At 42.1% G+C, this 21,981-nt stretch overlaps 2 protein-coding genes across 6 annotated transcripts in view; one reads left to right on the forward strand and one right to left on the reverse strand.

The window, feature by feature from the left end:
* Positions 1-21,405, reverse strand: part of LOC308612805 (uncharacterized protein) — an 87,547-nt gene extending 66,142 nt beyond the window's left edge. The window contains exons 1-4 of one of the 2 annotated variants that reach the window (XM_081225529.1): positions 21,333-21,405; positions 20,393-20,512; positions 19,100-19,315; positions 14,769-14,854 (exon numbers count right to left, since the gene is read on the reverse strand). In XM_081225529.1, the coding sequence (XP_081081655.1) occupies positions 14,769-14,854; positions 19,100-19,282 (269 nt within the window). In that variant the 5' untranslated portion in view covers positions 19,283-19,315; positions 20,393-20,512; positions 21,333-21,405. The remainder of the gene's footprint in view (positions 1-14,768; positions 14,855-19,099; positions 19,316-20,392; positions 20,513-21,332) is intronic. The other variant, XR_014015143.1, reaches the window with a different exon arrangement.
* Positions 21,155-21,981, forward strand: part of SEC24B (SEC24 homolog B, COPII coat complex component) — a 92,758-nt gene continuing 91,931 nt past the window's right edge. For all 4 annotated transcript variants that reach the window (XM_081225487.1, XM_081225488.1, XM_081225489.1 and 1 more), the window contains exon 1: positions 21,155-21,495. In XM_081225487.1, the coding sequence (XP_081081613.1) occupies positions 21,369-21,495 (127 nt within the window). In that variant the 5' untranslated portion in view covers positions 21,155-21,368. The remainder of the gene's footprint in view (positions 21,496-21,981) is intronic.

Below are 21,981 nucleotides of genomic sequence, written 5' to 3' on the forward strand. Positions count from 1 at the left end.
AGCTACCTATTTTACATTTGGTACTATATATATATATCCAAGCCACTCTCTCACTTCATCCCAGCTTCCCCTTCCCCTTCCCTGTGTCCTCAAGTCCATTCTCTACATCAGCGTCTTTATTCCTGTCCTGCCCCTAAGTTCTTCAGAACCTTCTTTTTTTTTTTTTTTTTTTAGATTCCATATATAGGTGTTAGCATATGGTATTTGTTTTTCTCTTTCTGACTTACTTCACTCTGTATGACAGACTCTAGGTCCATCCACCTCACTACAAATAACTCAATTTCATTGCGTTTTATGGCTGATTAATATTCCATTGTATATATGTGCCACATCTTTTTATCCATCCATCTGTTGATCAACACTTAGGTTGCTTCCATGTCCTGGCTGTTGTAAATAGAGCTGCAATGAACATTGCGGTACATGACTCTTTTGAATTATGGTTTTCTCAGGGTATAGGCCCAGTGGTGGGATTGCTGGATCATATGATAGTTCTATTTTTAGTTTTTTAAGGAACCTCCATACTATTCTCCATAGTAACTGTATCAATTTACATTTCCACCAACAATGCAAGAGGGTTCCCTTTTCTCCACACCCATTCCAGCATTTATTTGTAGATTTTTTGATGATGGCCATTCTGACCGGTGTGAGGTGATACCTCATTGTAGTATTGATTTGCATTTCTCTAATGATTAGTGATGTTGAGCATTCTTTCATGTGTTTGTTGGCAATCTGTATATCTTCTTTGGAGAAATGTCTATTTAGGTCTTCTGACCATTTTTGGATAGGGTTTTTTTTTTTTTTTTTTTTGATGTTGAGCTGCATGAGTTGCCTGTATATTGTGGAGATTAACCCTTTGTCAGTTGCTTCACTTGCAAATATTTTCTCCCATTCTGAAGGTTGTCTTTTCATCTTATTTATGGTTTCCTTTGCTGTGCAAAAGCTTTTAAGTTTCATTATGTCCCATTTGTTTATTTTTGTTTTTATTTCCATTTCTCTAGAAGGTGGGTCAGAAAGGATCTTGTGGGCTTCCCTGGTGGCACAGTGGTTGAGAGTGCACCTGCCGATGCAGGGGACACGGGTTCGTGCCCCAGTCTGGGAAGATCCCACATGCCACGGAGCGGCTAGGTCCGTGAGCCATGACTGCTGAGCCTGCACGTCCGGAGCCTGTGCTCCACAACAGGAGAGGCCACAACAGTGAGAGGCCCACATACTGCCAAAAAAAAAAAAAAAAAAAAAGGATCTTGCTGTGGTGTATGTCATAGAATGTTTGCCTATGTTTTCCTCTAAGAGTTTTATAGTGTCTGGCCTTACATTTAGGTCTTTAATCCATTTTGAGTTTATTTTGAGTTTATTTTTATGTATGGTGTTAGGGAGTGTTCTAATTCCATTCTTTTACATGTAGCTGTCCAGTTTTCCCAGCACCACTTATTAAAGAGGCTGCCTTTTCTCCATTGTATATTCTTGCCTCCTTTATCAAAGATAAGGTGACCATGTGTGTATGGGTTTATCTCTGGGGTTTCTATCCTGTTCCATTGATCTATATTTGTTTTTGTGCCAGTACCATACTGTTTTGATTACTGTAGCTTTGTAGTATAGTCTGAAGTCATGGAGCTTGATTTCTCCAGCTCCACTTTTCATTCTCAAGATTGCTTTGGCTATTCGGGGTCTTTTGTGTTTCCATACAAATTGTAAAATTTTTGTTCTAGTTCTGTGAAAAATGCAATGGTAGTTTGATAGCGATTGCATTGAATCTGTAGATTGCTTTGGGTAGGATAGTTATTTTCACAATGTTGATTCTTCCAATCCGAGAATATGGTATATCTCTCCATCTGTTTGTATCACCTTTAATTTCTTTCATTAGTGTCTTATAGTTTTCTGCATACAGATCTTTTGTCTCCTTAGGTAGGTTTATTCCTAGGTATTTTATTCTTTTTGTTGCAATGGTAAATGGGAGTGTTTCCTTAACTTCTATTTCAGATTTTTCATCATTAGAGTATAGGAATGCAAGTGATTTCTTGCATTAATTTTATATCCTGCTACTTTACTAAATTCATTAATTAGCTCTAGTAGTTTTGTGGTAGCATCTTTGGAATTCTCTATGTATAGTATCATGTCATCTGCAAACAGTGACAGTTTTACTTCTTCCTTTCTGATTTGGATTCCTTTTATTTTTTTCTTCTCTGATTGCTGTGGCTAAAACTTCCAAAACTATGTTGAACAATAGTGGTGAGAGTGGGCAACCTTGTCTTGTCCCTGATGTTAGTGGAAATGGTTTCAGTTTTTCACCATTGGGAACGATGTTGGCTGTGGGTCTGTCATATATGGCCTTCATTATGTTGAGGTAAGTTCCCCCTATGCCTACTTTCTGGGGAGTTTTTATCATAAATGCATGTTGAATTTTGTCAAAAGCTTTTTCTGCATCTATTGAGATGACCATATGGTTTTTCTCCTTCAATTTGCTAATATGGTTTATCACATTGACTGATTTGTATATATTGAAGAATCCTTGCATTCCTGGGATAAACCCCACTTGATCACGGTGTATGATCCTTTTAATGTTCTCTTTGATTCTGTTTGCTAGTATTTTGTTGAGGATTTTTGCATCTATGTTCATCAGTGATATTGGTCTGTAGTTTTGTTTTTTTTTTGTGACATCTTTATCTGGTTTTGGTATCAGGTTGATAGTTACACATAGAATTAGTGTGGGAGTGTTCCTCCCTCTGCTATATTTGGAAGAGTTTGAGAAGGATAGGTGTTAGCTCTTCTCTAAATGTTTGATAAGATTTGCCTGTGAAGCCATCTGGTCCTGGGCTTTTGTTTGTTGGAAGATTTTTTATCACAGTTTCAATTTCAGTGCTTGTGATTGGTCAGTTTATGTTTTCTGTTTCTTCCTGGTTCAGTCTCGGGAGGTTGTGCTTTTCTAAGAATGTGTCCATTTCTTCCAGGTTGTCCATTTTATTGGCATATAGTTGCTTGTAATAATCTCTCATGACCCTTTGTATTTCTGCAGTGTCAGTTGTTACTTCTCATTTTTCATTTCTAATTTTATTGATTTGAGTCTTCTCCCTTTTTGTTTGATGAGTCTGGCTAGTGGTTTATCAAGTTTGTTTATCACCTCAAAGAACCAGCTTTTAGTTTTACTGATCTTAGCAATTGTTTCCTTCATTTCATTTATTTCTGATCTGATCTTTATGATTTCTTTCCTTCTGCTAACTTTGGGGTTTTTTGTTCTTCTTTCTGTAATTTCTTTAGGTGTAAGGTTAGGTTGTTTATTTGAGATGTTTGCTGTTTCTTGAGGTAGGATTGTATTGCTATAAACTTCCCTCTTAGAACTGCCTTTGCTGCATCCCACAGGTTTTGGGTCATCGTGTTTTCATTGTCATTTGTTTCTAGGCATTTTTTAATTGCCTCTTTGATTTCTTCAGTGATCTCTTGGTTATTTAGTAGTGTATTGTTTAGCCTCCATGTGTTTGTATTTTTTACAGAATTTTTCCTGTAATTGATATCCAGTGTCATAGTGTAGTGGTCAGAAAAGATAGTTGATATGATTTCAATTTTCTTAAATTTACCAAGGCTTGATTTGTGACCCAAGATATGATCTATCCTGGAGAATGTTCCATGAGCACGTGCAAAGAAAGTGTATTCTGTTGTTTTTGGATGGAATGTCCTGTAACTATCAATTAAGTCCATCTTGTTTAATGTGTCATTTAAAGCTTGTGTTTCCTTATTTATTTCATTTTGGATGATCTGTCCATTGGTGAAAGTGCAGTGTTAAAGTCCCCTACTATGATTGTGTTACTGTCGATTTCCCCTTTTATGGCTGTTAGCATTTGCCTTGTGTACTGAGGTGCTCTTATGTTGGGTACCTAAATATTTCCAATTGTTATATCTTCTTCTTGGATTGGTCCCTTGATCATTACGTAGTGTCCTTCTTTGTCTCTTCTAATAGTTTTTATTTTAAAGTCTATTTTGTCTGATATGAGAATTGCTACTCCAGCTTTTTTTTGATTTCCCTTTGCATGGAATATCTTTTTCCATCCCCTCACTTTCAGTCTGTATGTGTCCCTAGGTCTGAAGTGGGTCTCTTCTAGACAGCATATATACAGGTCTTGTTTTTGTATCCATTCAGCCAGTCTATGTCTTTTGGTTGGAGCATTCAATCATTTACATTTAAGGTAGTTATCAATATGTGTGTTCCTATTACCATTTTCTTAATTGTTTTGGGTTTGTTTTTGTAGGTCTTTTCCTTCTCTTGTGTTTCCTGCCTAGAGAAGTTCCTTTAGCATTTGTTGTAAAGCTGATTTGGTGGTGCTGAATTCTCTTAGTTTTTGCTTGTTTGTAAAGGTTTTAATTTCTCCATCGAATGTGAATGAGATCCTTGCTGGGTAGAGTAATCTTGGTTGTTGTTTTTTCCCTTTCATCACTTTAAATTTGGCCTCACACTCCCTTCTGGCTTGCAGAGTTTCTGCTGAAAGATCAGCTGTTAACCTCATGGTGATTCCCTTGTATGTTATATGTTGCTTTTCCCTTGATGATTTTAATATTTTTTCTTTGTATTTAGTTTTTGGTAGTTTGATTAATATGTGTCTTGGTGTGTTTCTCCTTGGATATATCCTGTATGGCACTCTCTGTGCTTCCTGGACTTGATTGACCATTTCCTTTCTCATGTCAGGGAACTTTTCTACTATAATGTCTTCAAATATTTTCTCAGTCCCTTTTCTTTTCTCTTCTTCTTCTGGGACCCCTATAATTCAAATGTTGGTGCATTCAATGTTGTTCCAGAGGTCTGTGAGACTGTGCTCAATTCTCTTAATTCTTTTTTCTTTATTCTGCTTTGCGGTGGTTATTTCTACTGTTTTATCTGCCAGGTCACTTATCCGTTTTTCTGCCTCAGTTATTCTGCTACTGATTCCTCCTAGAGAATTTTTAATTTCATTTATTGTGTCATTCATCATTGCTTGTTTGCTGTTTTTCTTCTAGGTGTTTGTTAAACGTTTCTTGTAATTTCTCCATTATATTTCTAAGATTTTGGATCATCTTTACTATCATTATTCTGAATTTTTTTTCAGGTAGACTGTCTATTTCCTTTTCATTTGTTTGGTCTGGTGGGTTTTCACCTTGCTCCTTCATCTGCTGCATATTTCTCTGTCTTCTCATTTTGTTTAACTTACTGTGTTTGGGGTCTGCTTTTCCCAAGCTGCAGGTTCATAGTTCTCATTGTTTTTGGTGTCTGCCCACAGTGGGTAAGGTTGGTTTGGTGGGTTGCATAGGCTTCCTGGTGGAGGGGACTGGTGCCTGTGTTCTGGTGGATGAGCTTGATCTTACCTTTCTGGTGAGCAGGACCACATCCGGTGGTGTGTTTTGGGGTGTCTGTGAATTTACTATGATTTTAGGCAGCTTCTCTGCTAATGGGTGGGGTTGTATTCCTGTCTTGCTAGTTGTTTGGCATAGGGTGTCCAGCACTGTAGCTTGATGATTGTTGAGTGGAGCTGGGTCTTCGCATTGGGACAGAGATCTCTGAGAGAGCTTTTTCCATTTGATATTACGTGGGGCTGGGAGGCCTCTGGTGGGCCAATGTCCTGCACTCAGATGTCCCGCCTCCAAGGCTCAGGCCTGACACCCAGCCAGAGCACCACGGCCCTGTCACCCACATGGCTCAGAAGAAAAGGGAGGGGAAAAAAAAAGAAAGAAAGAAAGAAAAGAAAAAAAGAAAGAAAGAAGAGAGCAACCAAACCAAAAAACCAAATTCACCAATGATAACAAGCGCTAAGAATTATACTAAAAAGAAAAGAAAAAAAAAAGGACAGACAGAACACTGGACAAATGGTAAAATCAAAGCTGTACAGACAAAATCACACAAACAGGCATACACACTCACAAAAGGAGAAAAAGATAAAAAATATATATAAAGGAAGAGAGAAACTAAATCAATAAATAAATCTACGTACGAAGCTCTAAATACTAAATTATGATAAACATACAACCAGAAACAAATTAGATGCAGAAAGCAAACCCCAAGTCTACAGTTGCTCCCAAAGTCCACTGCTTCAATTTTCGATGATTTGTTGTCTATTCAGGTATTCCACAGATGTAGGGTACATCAAGTTGATTGTGGAGATTTAATCCACTGCTCCTGAGGCTGCTGGGGGAGATTTCCCTTTCTCTTCTTTGTTCGCACAGCTCCTCGGGTTCAGCTTTGGATTTGGCCCCACCTCTGTGTGTAGGTCAGCTGAGGGCGTCTGTTCCCTGCCCAGACAGGATGGGGTTAAAGTAGCAGCTGATTAGGTGACTCTGGCTCACTCAGGCTTGGGGGAGGGAGGGGTACGAGATGCGGGTAGAGCCTGCAGGGACAGAGGCCAGCGTGATGTTGCAACAGCCTGAGATACGATGGGTGTTCTCCCGCGGAAATTTTCCCTGGATTACGGGACCCTGGCAGTGGCGGGCTGCACAGTCTCCTGGGAGGGGAAGTGTGGATAGTGACCTGTGCTTGCACACGGGTTTCTTGGTGGCTGTAGCAGCAGCCTTAGCATTTCATGCCCATCTCTGGGGTCCGCACTGATAGCCGCGGCTCACACCTGTCTCTGGAGCTCATTTAGACAGTGCTCTGAATCCCTTCTCCTCGTGCACCCCAAAACAATGGTGTCTTGCCTCTTAGGAAGTTCCAGACTTGTTCCCGGACTCCCTCCCAGCTAGCTCTGGCGCACTAGCCCACTTCAGGCTGTGTTCATGCATCCAACCCCAGTCCTCTCCCTGGGATCTGACCTCCGAAGCCCAAGCCTCAGCTCCCAGGCCCCACCCACCCTGTCAGGTGAGCAGACAAGCCTCTCAGGCTGGTGAGTCCTGGTTGGCACTGATCCTCTTTGCGGGAACCTCTCCGCTTTGCCCTCTGCACCCCTGTTGCTGTGCTCTCCGCTGTGGCTCCAAAGCTTCCCCCCCGCCCACCCACTGTTTCCACCAGTGAAGGGGCTTCCTAGTGTGTGGAAACTTTTCCTCCTTCACAGCTCCCTCCCAGAGGTGCAGGTCCCATCCCTATTCTTTTGTCTCTGTTTTTTCTTTTTTCTTTTGCCCTACTCAGGTATGTGGAGGAGTTTCTTGCCTTTTGGGAAGTCTGAGGTCTTCTGCCAGCGTCAGTGTGTGTTCTGTAGTAGCTGTACCTCATGTAGATACACTTTTGATGTATTTGTGGGGAGGAAGGTGATCTCCACGTCTTACTCCTCCGCCATCTTGAAGCTCCAGTCACTGATGGGTTTTGTATTTTTTTTAATAAATTTATTTATTTATTTATGGCTGTGTTGGGTCTTCATTGCTGCTCACGGGCTTTCTCTAGTTGTGGAGAGCGGAGGCTACTCTTCATTGCAGTATGAGGACTTCTCATTGCAGGGGCTTCTCTTGTTGCGGAGCACGGGCTCTAGGCACGCGGGCTTCAGTAGTTGTGGCACACGGGCTCAGTAGTTGTGGCACGTGGGCTCTAGAGCGCAGGCTCAGTAGTTGTGGTGCATGGGCTTAGTTGCTCCACGGCATGTGGGATCTTCCCAGGGATCGAACCCGTGTCCCTTGCATTGGCAGGTGGATTGTTAACCACTGCACCCCCAGGGAAGTCCTCACTGATAGAGTTTTAATGTGAGTCTGAAAGCGATTGATTTGTTATGTTCTCTGTGCAGTCAACCCTCTCTGCTAATGATAATCTGTATTTGCAGCTGCTCCCCAGCACGCTAGCATCACTGCCTCAGCTCCACCTCAGATCATCAGGCATTACATTATCATAAGGAATGCACAACCTAGATCCCTTGCATGTGCAGTTCACAGTAGGGTTCGCACTCTTATAAGAATCTAATGCCACCACTGATCTGACAGGAGGTGGAGCTCAGGCGGTAACACGAATGATGGGGAGCAGCTGTAACTACAGATGAAGCTTTGTTCACTGGCCCGCTGCTCACCTTCTGCTGTGAAGCCTGGCTCCACAGCCCAGTACTGGTCCATGGCCCGGGGGTGGGGACCCCTGAGCTGCCGCATTCTATCATCCAAGGTCCAATCAGGAGACAAAAACCATATCAGTTACTTAAATGGAAAAGTTTAGTATAAATGACTGTAAAGTAGTAAAATGTAGTGAGCTACTAAAGGAGATAAAAGAGGATTCTAAGAGGTACAGAAATGGCACCTGCAGATAGCAGCTACCACCATTAACATTAATGGAAAGTGAATAAGGAAGGAAAATTCAAAATTTAGAGGCCTCCCACACCAAGGTTGAGATGCATACCTCCAAGGAGATGTGTGGCTGTCAGAGGAACCTTCAACCTTCTGGTGGCAATGGAACTGCTGCAGGACATGAGCCACAGCAGCCCCACCACCAGGTGAGAGAGAACTTGATGGAGGGCACAGACCTCAGCTGGTCAACAGGACTCACTGACCACAGCTCAGGTCTCCAGATGTGGACTTGTTAGTCAAAATGCTCCTAGCAAGGGAGTGAGGAAAGAGAAGGGAAAGGAACTCAGGACCAAGAAGACTGAGAAGAAGCCAGACAGGTAAGAGGAAAAGGTATTATGGAGGGCATTATGCTAAGTGAAATAAGTCAGAGAGAGAAAGACAAATACTCTATGATATCACTTATATATGGAATCCAAAAAAATACAATAAACTCGTAAATATAACAAAAAGGAAATAGACTCAGGTACAGAGAACAAACTAGTGGTTTCCAGTGGGGAGAGGGAAGAGGGGAAGGGCAAGAGAGGGGTATGGGATTAAGAGGTACAAACTACTATGTATAAAATAAATAAGCTACAAGGATATTGTACAACACACAAATATAGCCAATATTTTATAATAACAAATGGAGTATAACCTTTAAAAATTGTGAAACAATATGTTGTACACCTGTAACTTATATGATGTTGTGCATCAACTATATCTCAAAAAAAAAAAAAAAAAAAGGAGCCAGACAGGTAAGAGGAAAAACAGAAAAGTGGGAGGTAACAGAATCTGAGAGTCATTGTCTGATGCTGCTAAGAGAACTGTCTCAACACCAACTTTTTGTATTTGCAAGTTTCCTCTATGACGTTTTTTCTTCTAACCCATCTTCATCTAATCCTACTTAACATTTATACCTTTCAATATCAATTTAGTTATCTCCTCTTCTGGGTGCCTTCTCAAATCTGCCCCTTAAACACATGGTTAGGTGCTCCTTTGGCCGCTAAATGCATTTGCACTTATCCTTGTGATAAAATGTAAGCTCCTTAAACTATGAGATTATGTTTTATTCCTCACCATATCTCCAGATCATAACACACTTCTCAGCACATTGTTAGCATTTCAGCATTTGATAAATTTTTTTAATCTTAATAAATTGCTCTTTTCTCTGTCCCAAATCACTTTTGTTATACTTCCGTCAAGGCACTTATTACCTATTATTATTTTTGTATGTTATTTCCTCTCCCCAAGAAACCATTAGCTCCTACTACTATGATTGACAAGCACTGTGTATTGCACAGAGTAAGCATTTTCTAAATATTTGCTGTATAAAATGTCACCAAACTCATAAAAGGTGATTAAACTATAGTAAGACTGTTTCAGGATTGGCTTTTGAACTGTGTCTGAAGACATTTCCTTTTGTAACTTTATCAGGAGGCATGCAAGAACCTGGGGTGTACTGTTTTAAACTCATTTGACTACAAGAAGCAAATTAGCTTAAATGGAAAGGGGGGAAGTTTCTTCCTATTAGGAGTAGGACTGCTGTGGAAACTCTGGAGTGAGCTGGAATCAGGCCCTTCATTGCGGGCAAGAGCATTCTCTGTCCCTACCCTCCTGCACATCCTCTGCTTCCATCCTCCCACTCACAGTGGCCTTTCATTCATTCCTTCATCCTTCTCTTCCTTTCTTTTCTTCCCTGATAACGATGTAATCACAAGGCAAGGGAGGGAAATGCTGTTGAAAAGCATTCCTGGGAATTCCTTCCCTGGAAGTCCGGTTGTTAGGACTCCGAGCTTACAGTGCAGGGGGTGAGGGTTGGATCCCCGGTAGGGAAACTAAGATCCCACAAGCCACGAGGCCAAAAAAACCAAAAAACAAAAACCTTTCCCTAAGGTTGTCAATGGCCTCCTACAGCTCCAGAATTTACAGATCCTCCATTCAAGAGAGGTTCCAAACTGATATTGAATTATTTTATCCAGCCCCACACTGAGAGTGAAGGGACTCTGATTTACCCAGTTTGTGTCAAGTGCCTACTCCTGGTCCACTCAACTGTAGGGTCTTGCGGCAAAAGCATGGCTAAGAGTTATCCCTGTAACTGCAGCAATGGATCAGTAGGGAATAGAGGTTAGGAAGGATAGGAAACTAAAGAACTAGACAGAAAGAACCTACATTATCCACTACACAACCCACCCAGGTCAGAATTTAAGAGGAGGAAACCGTGTCTTGGGGGGAGGAAGGATCCTAAACAACTATAGGGTTGGCCCTAGATTTAATAGTCAGCAATCCAATGTAGGCAGTGTAGGGTCAGGTTTGATGTGACTCGGTAGACACGAAGGGCCTAGATCTCATCCCCAGTCACATCAGATACGGTCACTTATGGGGCAGAGGCTCCTTCAGCAGCTCCTTCGGCAGTTCCCATCTTGCTCAGTTATGTCTGACCAATTGGTGAAGGCTGGCCTGCAGGTGAAGGCACTGGGGCTGGGGACAATGGAGGCTTATGATTTCTAGTGTGTTTTGCATCTAGCAGCATATCATTATCCAAACTGACCACGTTGAAAGGCAGCATTTTTTTATATAGCTAAATATGTTCTTGTAAGTATGTATAGTTTATTACATCTCATACCACTTGTCCTATATTTATTATAGGAGAGGATGACATTGAGCAAGCTGTATATTTAATGTCTCATTTGTTTTACTAATGGAAAAATGACAAAGGAAATTAACCAAAAAAAAAAAACCCACTGAATTTTATGGATTTGATCATCAACTCTGCTGCCTCATGTCAACTGTTAACTACTTTCTTAAAATCATATGGACTTTTAAAATCTTAACTCATAACTCATTGACCAGAATGGGCCCCAGGGCCAACTTACCACCAAGTGAAACCTGACCATGTGTTGTTTAAAGGCAGAGCTGGAACTGCTCCAGGACTAGCACGACCTATTGCTTTTCGTCTGCTACACACATTCCCCAACCACATCTCTGCCCTAGCCCTTTACAGATGTTACACCTGTAAGGATTATCTGCATTTTTAAACTAAAAGAAATAAAACAATTATCAGAAATTTTAGGTGTAGGAGAAGTGAGGTTGTAGAAATAGAAATGGATGTAGATACAGAATTTCCTGTCCTTTCAAATGAGATCGCTGGATAAACATCTTTATTTAAGTTGGTCCACGGTGTTGGAATTGTTTACGAAGTGTTTTATACTATGGAGTGTGGAGTTGAAGGAGTCTAGCAAAATTAGTTAAAGAATATTTTAATTACTTTGGTTCCGTATCATCCTAATTTGTAATCCAACACCTAAAAATTGTTCCCCTTTCTACCAAGAAATAAACCATTTTTTATCCATCTAGTTTTTTTATTTCTGTGCATTCCTTTCAGATCAACGGCACGAAACACAAAACTCTTGTTAATCACGTCTCTCTAGGCTTACCTACACATTGTCCACCAGATGGCAATGGAAGCCCACCAACAGTTTATACCACAAAGGAGAAAATTAATCAAGACAAAGGGCTGGGGGGACGTTGCTTTCTATCTTTTTTAAAACTAATTGTTAAATGGAGGAGGGTTGTTGCATTTTAGAGCCTTAGATATTGGGCTTTTTAAAAAGCCTAATTAAAAAAAAACTTTTAGAAAGATATGTTAATGACAGTGTTTTTAGTACTCTAGATTACATTTTCTGGTGATTTTTTTTCAATGAAGCAAAATGGTACTGAACATCACTGCTTGGGTAAAGTTTGCTAAGATATATATTTTAAGTTCTCAGTAATCTGCTCATTGAAGTGCTTGGCTGGGGGAGGAGGAGAAAGTGGCGTCCCTCTATATACTTGAAATCTCTTACGCTTTTTCTCACCCAACTAAGGCACACGAGAGAATATCCTCTTCACAGACCTCATCAGCTGCTGGAAACTGGGTCAGCTACTTTTGCACTTAGATCCTGGAGTCTTTCAGGCAACCATCCCTTCTTCCTCTATGACTTCCCCCATGTCTCATCCCACTCACTGAATTATTGGGATAATTGTGAGCTTGGGGGGAGTTTCTTAATCATTTTGAGTTTCATATTTCTCAACCTGAGAATTATTTTTTAAATGTCTACTATTTTGTGGAAATAATATTTTAATGAACCTAAAACAATGCCTGGTTCTTGGTAGGTGCTCAAACAATAGCAACAATTATTATTTTTGCCTCCAAGTTCTACCTTATTTTGAAAGTGAACATGTGACTTATTAACCATAGTGATTTGTATAGTGTTATCATTTTTGCCTCATGATAAATGCAACAGAATTCTTGCAACAGAATTATGACTGTGCCTATGGTTTATGTGTGCAGGTTAACTATCAAAATTTACATATTTTATGTCCACAAAGAACTCAAGAACTCATGTATTTGCAGCGGTTATGATTTTTGGTTTCTTTAGCCTGGTAGGCTGAATACAACAACATAGTACACACACACGCATACAGAAGAAATGCCACCTCAGCTCAGAGTGTGTCTCAAAGCACATATTTTCCAAACTTCAGATGAGGGGAGAGAAACTAATAGATCTCAGAACTGCTGGCTCCCCAGCTCTTAGTTATGGAGAAAGTATATGGATTATATGCTTCAGTTATGTAACTTATAGCTCCATTGGAGTTTCATGGAAAACAAAGTAAGAACTTTTTTTGTCTTGGAAACTAGACAGGAAATCCCCACTTCACTCATATATCATAAATCTCAGGAAATAAGAACAGCTAGGCCTAGAGATCCTTTTTGGATTAAGCTTGTTCAATCTACAACTGGGTACCATGTGATCCAGTGTCTGTGGGAAGTCTCACTAGAAGATAATGGCACTAGTTTTGATAAATAATAAAGATCTTTACTATTATAAGTTTCCTTAGAGATGTAATACAGAGGCCTTTCACTGAAAAAGCAGAAAGGAAAGCTTCCTACAATACCTCTGTATATATTTCCTCTCTCCGAAGTTCCTTACTCATGATAGCTAAAATCTCCTACTGCTCTTTCAATCCCCCAGTCCCTCAGAGGGACTTTGCTTCCACTTTGTTCACTACCTTCTTCCCACATGATATAAAAGTGAGAACCATGGGTTCCACTGTCCCTGTGCACCAGCCACACCCAGAGGACAGCTGGAAGTCTCCTGGCTATTCTTCTCTTCTTGGTAAGAAGCATGTGGCATCCCCTAGAATGTGTATTTCTCTTTTCCTGAATGTTTGCCTACATTCCCTACCTTGTTATATTTAAAAGGAGAAAATTTCATGGGAGAAATTCTTGTTTAAAATAACTCTCTCTCTTGTACCAAGTTTCCTGTAGCTTAAGCTCTATATTATATGCTTGCTAGCATGTGATAAGGATTATTTTAGTCTATTACACAGCAACTGTGCATAGGAATCTACTTGATTTCTACTTTTCATTAGTGAAGAAGAAGGCTATTATAAGAAAAAAAAAACTTTTTGAAAGAGACTATGAACAAAGAAAGTAAAGAAACTCTACTTCAATACCTGAATATAATATAGAGGAAAGGAAGGACCTCACAGGAAGGACATTGTTTAGTTTACTAGGGCTGCCAAAATACCACAGACTGGGTAACTTAAAACAATAAAAATGTATTTTCTCATAGTTCTGGAAACTAGATGTCCAAGATCAAAGTTTCAGCAGGGTGGGTTTCTTCTGAGGCCTCTCTCCTTGGTTTGCAGATAGTATCTTCTCTCTGTGTGTCCTCACATGATCTTTCCTCTTCTTATAAGGACACCAGCCAGATTGGATTAGGGCCCATTCATATGACCTCATTTTACCTTAATTACCTCTTTAAAGGTCCCATCTCCAAATACAGTCACATTCTGAGTTATCAGGGGTTAGAACTTCAACATAAGAATTATGAGGGGACGCAACTTAGCCCATGACAGAGATTTAAATTTTACTGGAATTAGAGTTGGATATGCCTTTGAAGACTTTAAGGATATTAATAAAAGTTTTTTAATTACTGAAAATATCAAACTAAATGAAATCTAAATGACAAATAGAATGACAGGCTATGGAATCTGGAATTAGGAGAAAGTAGCTAAACCTCCCTCCCAGTGTGGGGATACCTTCTCCAGGTTTCCCAGGATCTGTGCTTGAAAGTATTTCATGTATCAAAATTCAATTCATTTGTCCTTGTTCTGACATCTGAAGCAACAGACTTACCACTCTTCAGAAGAAAACTTTCAAATATTTTAGGAAGTTTATCATTTTGCCTAGTCTTGTCTTCTCTAGTCCAAACCCCCCAAATTCCTGGACATTTTTTATATGGCAAGCTTTTTAGACATCTTGCCGTCATAGTGTTTTTTAAAAGTATGTCTCTCTAAATGAATTGGTATCTTCGACATGTTTTTAATCTGGCATTTTTTGAATAGGGAATTGTGTTTCACACAACTGATTTTTTTCACGTAATTGAAGTTTATCCTTTCAAGTAGTAACAGAAAAATTAACTTAATCTTCTGTAAAACAGAAACACTCCTTCGTATGATATTTTAACTTACAAAGTTTCATTTAAAAAAATCAGTCTTTTTTTTTTTTTAACTACTGAGCAACAGTATATCAACTTTACCTGCTTCCAGAAGATGGCACTAAAGATTGTACAAAGTAATTTTCGTCTAGGGTAGAGCTTCCCAGCCCTTTCATGTCATAGCAGAGCTGGAAAATAAGAGTATTTTTGCTGGATAAGTAAACAGTGTGTTGCAGCCAAAGAAGAGGAGCATCGGGATCACCTAAAGACCCCCTCTGGTTCTGAACTGTGTTGCTTCTACATTCATATGTTGAAGCCCTAACCACCACAATCCCTCATGTGCCTGTAATGGAAACAGGGTCTTTGAGGAGGTGATTAAGGTTAAATGAGGTCAGAAGGGTAGAACCGTGATCTGATAGAACTGGTGCCCCTGTAAGAAGGGAAGTCCCTGGTGGCGCAGTGATTGAGAATCTTTCTGCCAACATGGGGGACACGGTTTCGATCCCTGGTCCAGGAAGATCCCAAACGACGCAGAGCAACTAAGCCACGGCCTGCGCTCTAGAGCCTGTGAGCCACAACTACTGAGCCCGTGAGCCACTGCTACTGAAGCCTGCGTGCCTAGAGCCTGTGCTCTGCAACAAGAGAAGCCACTGCAATGAGAAGCCCACGCACCACAACGAAGAGTAGCTTCTGCTCACTGCAACTAGAGAAAGCCCACGCACAGCAATGAAGACCCAACGCAGCCAACAATAAATAAATAAATGAATAAAAAAAAAAAAACAAAAACAGAAGAGACACCAGGGAGATAGCTCTCCCTTCACCGTGTGAGAACACAATGAGAAGGTGGAGGTTTGCAAGCCAGGAAGAGGGCTCTCACCAGAACCTGACCATGCTGGCACCCTGATCTCAGACTTCCAGCTTCCAGAACTGTGAGAAAATAAATTTCTGTTGTTTAAGCTACCCAGGCTATGGTATTTTGTTATGGCTGCCTGAGCTAATACACCATCTTTCTACAACAAACAATAACCAGCAAGAGGAAAAGTAATTGGCAAAATGGAAACATTGTTGAATGGGTGGCAAGATGATCAGTGTCAACATTGGGCACCCATTAACCCGTTAGGAGGTGTTTCAGTATCTTAAAGGCCTAAGAAAGTACTGCTGGTGAAGAAAGCCAGGGAAATTCCAGACCCATTTTAATCTGTACCTCATCAACAGGAATGGTGGGAATACACTATAGCTACTAAGAGGTTCCCTTAGGATTGCAAAGAGGGGCATTCCTTTCCTCAATGGACTTTCAAATGTAAATGAAAAGATGCCCTTTGGAACCTTGTTGCTCAAAGTGTGGTCCAGGACCAGAAACATCAGCATCACCTGGGAGCTGGCCAGAATTTCAGAATCTCAGGCCTTCCCAAACCTACCAAATCAGAATTTGCATTTTAACAAGATCCTCAAGTGATTCATAGGCACATTAAATTTTGAGAAGCATCATTTTACATCTTATAACAGCAAAAAAAAAAAAAAAAAAAGAGAAGAGTAAGCTTGGTTCTAAAGCTTCAAAGAAGCTCACTTTTGGGAATTCCCAAAGTGGCAGTCCAGTGGTTAGGACTCTAAGCTTCCACAGCTGGGGACCTGGGTTCAATCCCTGGTTGGGGAACTAAGATCCTGCAAGCTGTGTGGCACAGCCAGAAAAAAAAAAAAAAAAAAAAGGAAAAAGGTGGGGGAAGCTCACTTTTTTGTTTGGTGGAAATACATTTGTGGCCTAGGAGAATTTACCCTGGATTTGTGAATATTGGGACTTATGAACAAGGAGCTTTGGGAACCTAACCTGTTCATATGTAAAAGAGTTTATAAGGTTCTAAAAATGCGTTGTATATCCCTGCTGTCAATGCCCTTCAGAATACCAGGTTAGAAATTCTCAGATGGTAGAGACCTGTGGTCTATGTTTATCATGTTCTCAGTGTAATATACAGGGTTATTCAATTTAACTAATTGCCTCAGACTGCTGTGCATTTAAGTTCTTCCATTTTTTCAATATTCTAATGGCGACAGCTGCGCTCACTGTGCCTATATCAACAGTGTTTCCTTCTCCTGCCTCGTGATTCATTGTTTCTAACCTGCTGGGGGCTGGATAAGTGGATAACTACAGAAATTAAGGTATAGCTAAAATAATAGCCAAATATTCTAAGTGAGAACTTGAGAGAATTTTCTGTAAGTGCACTTTTGCACATAGGCTGACTATGTGGTAATTATTTGCCTAAAAATCCCACATTTCTTTTTTTCTTTTAGGATCTTAGTTTGTCTTAGACAGTTGAGACTTAAATGATAGTTAAATTACATCAACATAAGTGATCAAAAGATATGAACATCGGTGAAATTATTTCTTCCCATCATAATATGTCCTGGAACTCAATTTAGAATGCCCTAATCAGGGGTCCCCAACTCCCGGGCCACAGACCAGTACTGGTCCACGGCCTGTTGGGAACCGGGCTGCAGAGCAGAAGGTGAGCAGCGGGTGAGCGAGTGAAGCTTCATCTGCCGCTCCCCATCCCTCCTCATCGCTTGCATTACTGCCTGAACCATTCCCCATCGCCCCCGCCCTGTCTGTGGAAAAACTATCTTCCACGAAACTGGTCTCTGGTGCCAAAAAGGTTGAGGACAGCTGACCCTAATGAAAAGGAGAAACAAAGATTCACAAGGAACATGAGAAAAAAATAACACAAGTTTGTAGAAAAAAAATCAAGAAATAAATATAAGAAAGTAGGATTATATGTAAAAGATCCTGCATAGGATCTTCAGGGACAGATTATATCCTATTAATCTTTGTATCCCCAATACCTGGCCTACTAAAAATGCAATAAATGTGTAAAGAGATCAGAAAAAGGAGAGGAAAGAAGAAAATCGTGTCTTCATATTGGGAGAGGGACATCTAATAGGGAATGCCACTGAAAGAGGAAAGGTATTCTACAAAGGTCACATGTGATTTAAAAACCAGAGGGGAAAAAGAAAAGCTGAGGAAGATGTGAAGCCAGGTACAACAGAGAAGGAACTGGATTATCATTTTTTGAGATAAAAATAGGTGTTCAGTTGTCCAAGGCTCCCACAACTTCTGTTAGAGAATGTGAGTCCTAAATTGGGGGTGACAAATAGTGGCACGTGTGTCAGAATTTGACATTCAGCAAAAATGTCCCTCCTGCACCTGTGGCAGGGCTTACTTTCAATTATAGCACTTTTTCCCATTGAACACAAACTGTGCAACAGCATTTATCTTCACATTGCCCATCAAAACAATTAAGATTGACGCTACCATATTTGACACTCCTGGAACAAAGTATCACATTTAATGATTGGCAAAAGATTGGAGACATGTCCTGAAGAAAAGGACCATCGTTTCCTGATGTTGAAACTAATGAACCAATTCAGCTTAACTTTGTGATTCAAAGCAGCGGTCCTCAAATTTTCTTGTGCATCAGAAACACCAGGAAAGCTTGCTATTGGGTCGCATCTCCAGAGTTCAGTAGGTCTGTGGTGGGACCTGAGAACTTGCATTTCAAACACTTTGAGATTTGCCATTCTAAATGTCACTGGAACAAATTCTAAATATGTAAAACTGAAAATCCTTTGACAAGCAAAATAGTACATAATAATTAGCATAGCTTTATGAAGAAAAATGTAAATTAATCAAGTATAGTACGTAGTGAATAGAGCAAAGACTTTGGAGCTAAACAGACTTTGGTTTGAGCTCTGGTTCTGCCATTTACAGGTTCATGATTTTTACTAAGATTACTTGAACTCTATCTAAGCCTTAGTTTCCTCTGGTAAAATGGGGATAAGAAAAATATCCAATAGAGTTATTGTGAGGACTAAATGGGGGGGGGATACATCTAAAGTGACTAGCACAGTGCCTGGTACTTGGTAAGCATTCATTCAGTCCTTCCTCCTTTTCCTCATTTTCTTCACTGATAGCAGTCGTGGGACTTAAAGCAGTAGAGTGAAATAACATATCTTCATAAAGGTTGTAGGATCTGTCATGCAAAAGATTCTTACAAGCATGCTAGAAAATACCACGGTGAATTAGCGGACAGATGGAAAGAGCTTAGATGATAAAGACTGTGGGGAAGATGGGTTAAAACACAGAGTCCCCGTCCTCCTTCTTTAGGAGTCTCCCCTAAAGAGACGGGGCTCAACTTCAGTCCATATACCTGTGATTAAAATGGGCTTCTTATACAGCGGTCCCCAACCTTTTTGGCACCAGGGACCAGTTTCGTGGAAGACAATTTTTCCATGGACGAGGCAGGGGGTATGGGGGATGGTTCAGGCGGTAATGCGAGCGATGGGAAGCGGCAGGTACCAGTCCGTGGCCCGGGGGTTGGGGACCCCTGTCCAAGAGGATACATTCCAAGGACAGAAAGCCAATTGGCTCGTTATTCCCTTACCCTTATAATAGCAGCCCTTAATACAGGGCTTTTCTCTGAGCCATTTTTCAAAGGACTTCCAGGCAGCACTGGAACCTGTAATCGTGTAATCTTCTCGATGAAGCAGAGTGTGGTCTTTTGCTTATGCGGGGGCTTCGTTTTTTGCGGAAAAGCTGGAAACGCTGTAGAAAAGTGCTTGCCCATTTTGTGTAGATGGATGATGTATTGTTGAACATCCTAAAACTCAGAAAGTACAAACTATTACAAAAGACAATTGTGGACTGTATATTTGATGATACTAATGAATTCTTTTTAATGACTTTACGTATAATAATGGTATTGTGTTTATGTTATACATTTAGAGATACATGTTGAATACTTACTGATAAAATGATATGTCTGAAATTCATTTCAAAATAATCTTAGAAGGCACTTCCCTGGCTGTCCAGTGGTTAAGACTCCACACTTCCACTGCAGGGGGTAGTGGAACTGATCCCTGTTCGGGGAATTAAGATCTCACATGCTGTGCAGCACAGCCAAAAAGAAAAAAACTTAATCTCGGGAGAGTGGAGGTTGGTGCCAGTATAGATAAGCAAGATTAGCCCTGAACTGACAAATGTTGACGCTGGCTGATGAGTATATGATGGTCCATTATACTACTTTCTCTTACTTTGTATTTCTTTGAAATTATCTACCTAAAATGTTAAAAAATTCAAGTAGTTTTTATTAATGGGATATTGCTTTCTGGGACAGGATTGTGTTATAATATCTGTACAGTGTAATTTTCTCTAAAGATTCTGAAAATTTACATTTAACAAAATTCTTGGCTTTTAAACCTTAGAATTTGGCTTAATGCATCTTTCACATGCAGGAACTAGTATATTTTAGCTTCTGGATATCGTAATGTAAAAGTATTGTTTGGGTTGCTTATTAGTGTAGTGTATAAAATGGAAAGGAAAAATTAATCAGAATTATGGAAATAAGAATAAAGATAAATTCCAAAAACAAAAGTACAAATCCAACTACTGAAATCCTATTTGTAATTCATTTGGTACATTAAAGCACCAAGTATTAATTCACGGCAGCAACTAAAGGGAAGCTTCACATTATTCTAGGACTACAACACACTTTATGTTTGGCATAATCATTCAGTAATTAGACTTATCGCTCCAGAAATACAATCTTGCTACATCCCATTCGGAATTCGATGCTTTTGAACAATTTCATTTCTAACAAACACAGAATGACTGTGGCATACTCAGGATTCCAAGATGGCAAAACGACTTGGGTGATGCAGTCCCAGGGCTTGCTTACCAGTTAACATGCTGGGACAGGCCAGAGATTCAACGATTTCACTAGTGTAGACAAACCACGCTGAGTTCTTGCTTTGGGTGTTACAGCTTCTCTTCTGAACATCAACAGGATGAGCCAACCCTTGACAAAAATCATTTGGACGATAAAGTTTGCCTTTCAGCTTCCCTTTTACTCCATTTCCTCCTTTCCTTTCCCAGGATTTAAGTCAGTGGGAAAAGTTCTCAATTCTTATTGAGATACTGTGTTTATCATAGAGAAATATTTCCTCTTCTTTTGCCCAGGATTATAATTCCCTACGGACAGGGAGCTTGAATGCCTATTTCCTTTAGGATTTAATATTAAGGGGGAAAACACCTCAAGATTAAAAAAAAAAAAAGCGCCAAACCCAGGGTTCCTCTTCGGAGGAAGGGTGAGCGGGGTCAGTCCGGCCAGGCGCCGCCTTGGTCTCTGGAGGTCACCCCGCAGCTCTGGAACCCCGTCCCCGCACCGCACCGCCCGGCCCAGGCCCGCCGCGCTCCTGCCTCCGCCCCACGTGGGAGCGGGCCCAGCGCCGTCTATCCTGGTCCACCCCTTTCGCCCCGAGGCGACAGCAGGTACGCCCGGGCCCGAGGTCGCAGGGCTGGCGGGGAGGCTGCCGCCCCGGGCCCCGCCTCCGGCCTGGTCGCGCCAGGCTCCGCCTGCAGGGGGCGCTGCTGTTCGCACAGTCAGCGCCTGCCGGGAGCGACCCGCGGGGTGGGAGTCCCGCGTCTCGGGGCTCGAGGCGGCGGCGGGGCAGGGCCGGGCGGGGTTCCGGCGCCCGCAGCGGCCGAGCTAGGCTCCGGGGCGGAGCGCGAGCACTCCAGCCACGGTCCCGGGTGACTCCGTCGGTGACGCCGGGCGCATTCCTTCCTCTTCCTCTCGCCGCTCCGGCTCCGCCTTCCCTTCCCTCCGCCCAACTCACCGAAGCGGAGCCGCCGCCGCCGCCCGCAGTGCCGTCATGTCGGCCCCCGCCGGGTCACCTCATCCGGCCGCCAGCTCCCGGATCCCGCCCAAGCTTGGCGGAGCCGCCGCCTCAGGAGCCGCCGCGCCCGCGGGCCCGGGCCCGGGGCCTCACCAGCAGAACGGTGAGGAGGGCGGCCGGGGCGGAGCGCGGGGCCTAGTGCTGGCGGGGCAGCCTGCGCGGCCGGATCGGGCGGGGCGGGAGGGAGGGCGGTGGGAGGGGGGGCGGCTGCCGGGGCGGTGGGGGGGGCGGCACGCGGCGGGGGTCGGCCCCGGGGGGGTTGGGGGGCGGTGGGGGAGGGGCGCCCCGGCGCGGGGGCCGGCCCGGGGAATCAGGGAGCAGGGCTGTCTCTGTAGTGTGACCCCGGGCCCGAAACCACGGGGGCGAGTAGGGGCCGTAGAAAAGGAGGAGACCAGACACCGCATGAAATCCCTTTTATCCAGCCCGGGCGCAGGGGAGTTTCCCCGGGCGACCCCTTCGCCCAGATACCGGGCGAAAAGCCGAGGCCGCAGAGTGCGTGGTCCGGGGAAGGCTGGTGTAGCCATGGAGCTGGGAGGGTTGTGCCCTTCCTGTCTCAGGAAAATTGCTGTGATTTCTGAGGCCCGGCGAG

Source organism: Mesoplodon bidens, assembly GCF_964165515.1.
Source record: "Mesoplodon bidens genome assembly, chromosome: 1".
Taxonomy (NCBI): Eukaryota; Metazoa; Chordata; class Mammalia; order Artiodactyla; family Ziphiidae; genus Mesoplodon; species Mesoplodon bidens.